This window comes from Ammodytes marinus (assembly GCF_949987685.1).
Source record: "Ammodytes marinus genome assembly, chromosome: 6".
Classification (NCBI taxonomy): Eukaryota; Metazoa; Chordata; class Actinopteri; order Uranoscopiformes; family Ammodytidae; genus Ammodytes; species Ammodytes marinus.
In genome coordinates, this window is record NC_137235.1 from 4,539,718 (window position 1) to 4,546,429 (window position 6,712).

Sequence of the window (6,712 nt, forward strand, 5' to 3'; positions counted from 1 at the left end):
AAACTTGAGACCGGTGTTGCGTAGCTCAGAACTCAAAACAGTAGTTTGACATTTTTGCAGAAGATGCTCGAAGTTCAACTACATTCATATTGGCATAGTGGTTCAAGTAAATCACTTTTTTTCAGCCTTTTTTTTGTGTGGTTAAGTACTGAAACTACCGACATTTCTGGGCCATATAAGGAAAGGAATTAATTTTTATTTGACCATTGCTGCATTGTCAGTTCATCTGTGAAAATATTTGGTTATTGTTTTTAATGTTTATTTTTTAATTTTTTTATTGAAAATGTATTTTTTTGGTTCATGTATAACCTAAGAACAAATTGGCACTTTTCAGGAAACTCAAGACTATTTAGAATTATGAACCTTTTGGATCAGACTTACTGGAAATACGTATGATGTGTGTTTAGTTCCAGTAAATGTGTTTGGCAAGTGACACAGCAAAAAAAAAAAAAAAAAAAAAAAAAAACAGACAAACTAGTTGTTCTGATCCCTTCCGCCATTTGGCTCATTAATCTTTCACCAAGTTTTAATGCTAAAGGAAATACCATGCTGTCAGTCAAGGCTGGAGCTATTTTATTATTTTATTATTTTTACCAGAAACATCCGCCCATCTCCACACCTGTTCCCCCAGCATCTCTATGATCAGCCGTACTGCCCCACCCGACTCCTCACTGGCATTTCATTCTCGTCACTGACATGTCCTTCTCTCAATTTATAGTCTAATCTGTCTTGGCTACATATACCACACTGGCATTCCTGGTTTGTTTCCTGGTACTGTTTTCATAGTTGTTTTTAGGATCTTTACACACAAGAATTGTGCCAATGTGTCAAAACTTAACACACAGGCTAGGTTAGACGCAACACTCTAATATCCCGTTTCAAGTGACACATTCTATATCTTATGTATAATCTTTTTACCATTTAAATAACTAAAATGTTCCTGTTGTCTGCACTTGGCTACTTTCCCTGGTTGTCTCGTAAACACCTTCCTCTCACATGCCTCAAATACCAGTGACAAAACATGCGCCTGATTCTGAGAACACACTGACAGAGCATGCATCAAAAACTGACAACAAACAACAAAAAAACAGGGGTGTTTGTGGTGTAGTGGTCAGTTGAGTTCACCAGATTAACATTTTTTTCTGATCGCTTCGGCTATTTCTCTGAAACATTTGGTTGTCTTTCAGGAACTCCACACACCAACCTCAAAAGCAAAAGCAACTTTCCCTAAAAACGATTCAATTTCTTTGAAAAATGGGTGTTCTTGCATCAAAACAGTTTCACACAAACAATTATTTGAAAAAGCACAAGAAACAACAACTGTATATTATAGCCTACTGACAGTAGGCTATAATATACTTGTGAATTTTGTTTTTTATGTATGTCAGTTTGAAATAAAGTTGTGTCATACATGTTGTAAATACACACACACACACACTCACACACATACACAAACACACAGGTGTGTTGGTTAGATGTGTGTTATAAAATTACAAACTGAGTGAAAAGCCCAAGATCGTTTATTCAGCTTGGCACACTTGGTAAAAAAATTGGCTGGATGTATAAATGGTTTAAAAAAATGTACTTCAAAAATCATTATTAGTGTTCAAGCATTTAGAAAAAGTTTTCAAAACCCCCTGGAAATTTTGCAACTTACTTACAACTAGTTATTTTATGTGCTTTTTTCTGTATTTTGATGGTGTTGTCTTTCTGTGTTCTCTTGTGCTGCGTCACGTATGTATTCTCACATTGGGGTTTCACAAGATGTTTTCTTCATTTGTGTGTGTTGCTTCTGTTTGCACATTTTTGAATAGAGCTATTGTTCAAAAATCAGCTTCCTGCTTCTGGAAACAAGGCTGATGACATCACTGGGACTGAGCCAAACATTAACTGGGATGTGAAATAATGAAGCTAAAAAATCAGAAATTCAGATAAGTTTACTTGTGATTTTGACATATTAAGGACTATTTTTCCAAAGCCAATTCATCAATTACTATAATTAAATATTGATCAATTCACGTTCTATACTATTAAGGCAATTCATGGTATTTATAGAGAGACACTGGGATCAGTTCAATACTAAATGAATTGGGATCTACTTAAAGGTGCACTATGTGTTTACTTATTCTGTTTTTTTTGTCCATATGTAAAAAAAACATAAAACCACTAAAATAAAAGTTAAAAAAAAAAAAAAAAAAAAAGGTGCATTATGTAACTTTGTGCGTGTCAGAGAACATTTTGTAAGGTGTATTCTCATAACTGAATCAACAAAATTGGATCCCTGGGACACTGTTTGAAGTTACAAAGCTACCCCCTCCCTTATAAAAACTGCACATTGCACCTTTAATTTTACTGTAATTCAATAATGCAGAACAGTTGTTAACTGAGCAGTGTTTGATTTAATTGTAAAAAAAAAAAAAAGTTAATCTTTGCTTTCACAATGATCAGAGCATCTTTTGTCCATTGTAAGGTCGTGACTGAGTTTCCCTGTCCAGTCAAGGAAATGATGCACAGAAGTATGTCAGCTAGTCAAACAGGTTGGTCCATGACAGAGGCAGAAGGCATCATATATAAACTCAGACATTTTTGTCCTCAGACTCAGAGGCAAAACCAGTTCAGGAGGGAAACTTTATCCTGCAAGTGGAAGATTGTGGTAAGAAATATATTTTTATATAGCTATAATGTATAAGTTTTTATCATTTAAACAAAAAAAATTCTATATCATCATGTCTGTTTATTTTATTTTATAACTAATTACATTTAAATTGTATTTAATTTTCTTCACTTGTTCTGTAAATGTGTTTTTTTTTTTGGGTTTTGTTACCACCTCTATTTTTAGCGAGAAACATGAATTACGTAATAAAAAAATGCCTTTTACCTTTCTACATTGATTTGATAACTTTGGATAGCGGTTATTTAATAGATTCAGATTATTCATACAACATATACGTCAATTTATGAACATAAACTAATAAGTAAAGTTATATAAAATACTTTTAGCTGCAACATAAACATATGAACACATTAATGCATCACTGCAATACAATTATAATACATAATATCACATTATATAGTTAAAAATAAAGTCCTATTGTTCTATTTCTCCTGTTTCACACATTTTCTAGAACTGAGAATTAGTACACAAGACAGAAAACAAATTAATAATTGACATTTAAATAGTTAAATTTTTCTTATTTGCTGTGAATTTAGTAGATGATGATATATGTTTGTAATTATTGTATTATAATGACTGAATTAATGAACTACTATTACCACTTATTTTACTTGAATCAGATAAAATAACTTCATGCCCTTGGACTTGAATATATAGGAATTTTTTGTTCAATAATCTGTCTTGTTCACCGGGTACATTATTTTCCCCATTTTTTCCACAGAAACCGTTGAGATGAAGTTGGGTTTTCTGGTGGTGTTGGCTGTGGCCGTCCTGGTGCCCAGTCTGTCCGAGGGTCGGATCGTCTCCAGATGTGAGCTGAGAGATAAACTGGATGACGCGCTCGTCCTGTCTCCAAGGCTGCAAAGACTGAAGGAAAGAATCCTGGCCACACGTGAGTGCTGTGTGTGTGTGTGTGTGTGTGTGTGTGTGTGTGTGTGTGTGTGTGTGTGTGTGTGTGTGTGTGTGTGTGTGTGTGTGTGTGTGTGTGTGTGTGTGTGTGTGTGTAGGTGTAGGTGTAGGTGTAGGTGTAGGTGTGTGTTACAGTGTGTAGGTGTGTGTTACAGTGTGTGTGTGTGTGTGTGTGTGTGTGTGTGTGTGTGTGTGTGTGTACTTGAGTAAAATACAAATAGATGAAAATCAATGACAAATTGCTCAAACATAGACCCCAACACAAATGTGGGTATTTGCTCCCCTACATGTCTGTAACCAGACAGCAATAGTCTCTTAATCTTAACATGAAACAGGATTCTGATACAACATTTATATAAAACTGTGGACGTCAAAGGAAGAAGAAAATTAACAGACTGACTCCCAACTTTTTTTTTCTTTCTTCTCTTGTTCCTGTATCCTGCAGTCGTCTGTGAGCTGAGCAGGAGGACACGTCTCAACACTGATTTTGTCAAGATCCTCGGCTATCGCAAAACTACAACAGTCAGCCCAACGACTCCCGAACCCACAACTCGTGGACCAATCGCCACCGAACCAGAGGTGACCAGACCACAGGTGACTGAACCAGAGGCTACAAGACCACAGGCCACCAGACCACAAACCACCAGACCCCCAACAGCTCCACCCACCACCATATCGTCCGGACCCATCAGTGCAACACGTCCATCCAACCGTAGAAGGCGCGCCGCGAGCTACAGCGAAGAGTCTGACTCCTCAGATGACTCCTCAGCCTCTATGTCTGAGGAGGAGATGGACGGTATGCAGTCCATGATGGAAGAGGATGAGAACCCCACTGATGCCGTGGATCTGAGCGGTGAGATGGAAGGCATGTCAGGAGAGGAGGATTCCATGAGCGATTCCAATGGTGTGGAGTCTTCAGAGGAAGGTGGGAAACGTAAGAAGAGATCTTACGGCTGGTGGCCCAGAAGGAGGTGGTCCCTCGGTTTCTACGGGATCTTCGGTCTGAATGACAGGAGCTTCTGCGACTCCGGGTACATACGCTCCAGAAACAAGTGCAGAACCTCCTGCGATGGTGAGTCTCCAATCTCTTTGAGTATCTCCTCACGATCCGTTACCTGTCCGTGCTGTGTGCGCGCTGAAAATTAATCCATTGTTAACACACAGGCTAGCATCTGTAAAAGGGCATGTTGCTAACTATGGTGGGCCCCCTTTACTCTGTTTACATCCCAGTTCACAGAGCCTAGACTGTGTTACATCACCAGATTGTTTTAGTGCACACACATAGTACAGACAGGTAGTGGATCATGAGGACAGATTCACTGATTTTAAACAAAAGTGATTTTGACAACAACAATCTCCATAATCTCTGACTCCACTTTTAATTGTGATTATTTGCGTATCAATAACTGTTTATTTTTCCCCCTGAAGACTTCACCAATGACGACATCATGGATGACATCGCCTGCCTTGTGAGGACTGGTCACTGGAAGTAAGTTTACAACGACATTAAACTTTGGCTGATTTGCCTTTTCAGATGCACCTTGTGTAGAAGCAGGAGGAGTATATAAACTGTACATTTGGAAACATACAGTGGGGTCTAAAGGTCTAAACTAAGGTTCTAGTGAAGATACTTGCATTGAGCATTTGTGCAGGTGTCCAACTCTAGACTTTTATATTCCAAACACCAACCCTGCGTTCCGAATCGCATACTTTCTACTATTTAGTATGTAGAAAAAAGATTTAGGATGTCCCGATTCTTGTGGGCAGATTTAGGATGGTTAGAAGTACCCGGATGTCCTACTTCATCCGGCCAAGATTGTTAGTGTTGAAAACAAACAGGGATGCGCCGGATATAAAAGCAAGAGGCAAGATCAAGGCGCAATGTTATGATGAAATAAAAGAGTAAAAGTATGTCCAAATAGTATGCCTACTGCATCCTAACTAGATTATTTTTATCGTCGGATGTAGTATGTAGAATAGAAAAAAGAAAGAGTATGCGATTCGGAACGCAGGGCATGTTTCTCTGTGTTTGATCCATTGTGATATCATTGTGTCCACACATACACCTTTATGTTATTTTTTTTACCAGTCATTCATTTTGAAATGCTGCTTTTTCGTAGCTCCTTATTATCTACTTGGAAGTAAAATTTTCCCTGTTAAAGGTTTTTCTGGGAGTTGTTGCTTAGGGGGTCTAAAGGCAGAGGTTTGTAAGGCCCACTGAGGCAAACTGCTATGTGTGATATTGGGCTGTATAAGACAAACTGGTTTGATTTAAAACCACACATTTTCTTAAATGTCATTGCACACGTAGAAATAGTGCCGTATCCTAAATATAATTATACATTTTTTTCTTTTAAAGATATTTTTTGGTCCATTTTTGCTTTATTGGACAGATTTGTAGAGAGGGGAAGACGTGCAGAGAACGGGATTCAAAACCTGGGTCTGCTGTGAATATAATAATCATTAATTGTTTGACTTTTTCCCCCCATCAAAACAGGAATTTCATCTACAAATCTTCCTGGTATTGTCGTCGCCCCAACCGGTACTACTTCTCCAGATGTGAATGAGCAGAAGCCAGAAGACATGTTCCAGCAGCAGGATGGAGACTCCAACACTGGCCTCATCCTTATCAGCTCTATCTCTATCTCCTTATGGGACCTGTGTGCTTTGAAACACACGGTTATTAATCAGATCTCTTTACTCAAGTTGTTTTGATTCAGTTCAAAATGAAAATGTATCTCAGTAGACTCAACAGCTCTGGTGACATCGTTTACAACTTTAAATCAGTGAATATTTACTGATGAGAAAGAATAAATAAAATGATTCTTCCTCCAATAAATGGGATTCGCCTTATTTTTGTCATAAGATATCTATCTATCTATCTATCTATCTATCTATCTATCTATCTATCTATCTATCTATCTATCTATCTATCTATCTATCTATCTATCTATCTATCTATCTATCTATCTATCTATCTATCTATCTATCTATCTATCTATCTATCTATCTATCTATCTATCTATCTATCTATCTTGTCCTGATAATACACAGTAATAACACATGACTCATATACTCATACAAGTTTTACAGATATTAAAATGTTATTAAAATCTGAGAGCATTTTCA

The 6,712-nt window shown here is 37.4% G+C and overlaps 1 protein-coding gene across 1 annotated transcript; it reads left to right on the top strand.

The window, feature by feature from the left end:
- The first annotated feature begins 2,549 nt into the window (after positions 1 to 2,549).
- Positions 2,550 to 6,434, top strand: LOC307252424 (uncharacterized protein). Its single transcript, XM_080030089.1, has 5 exons — positions 2,550 to 2,653; positions 3,396 to 3,566; positions 4,029 to 4,655; positions 5,012 to 5,072; positions 6,081 to 6,434. The coding sequence occupies exons 2-5, from the start codon at positions 3,407 to 3,409 to the stop codon at positions 6,148 to 6,150; spliced, it is 918 nt and encodes a 305-aa protein (XP_079886215.1). The 5' UTR covers positions 2,550 to 2,653; positions 3,396 to 3,406; the 3' UTR covers positions 6,151 to 6,434.
- Positions 6,435 to 6,712: the final 278 nt, after the last annotated feature.

Coding starts and splice junctions, on each gene's coding strand:
- LOC307252424 (XM_080030089.1), top strand. CDS start 3,407: ATGAAGTTGGGTTTTCTGGTGGTGTTGGCTGTGGCCGTCCTGGTGCCC. Junction 4,656..5,011: donor GTGCAGAACCTCCTGCGATG/GTGAGTCTCCAA, acceptor TTCCCCCTGAAG/ACTTCACCAATGACGACATC. Junction 5,073..6,080: donor GTGAGGACTGGTCACTGGAA/GTAAGTTTACAA, acceptor CCATCAAAACAG/GAATTTCATCTACAAATCTT.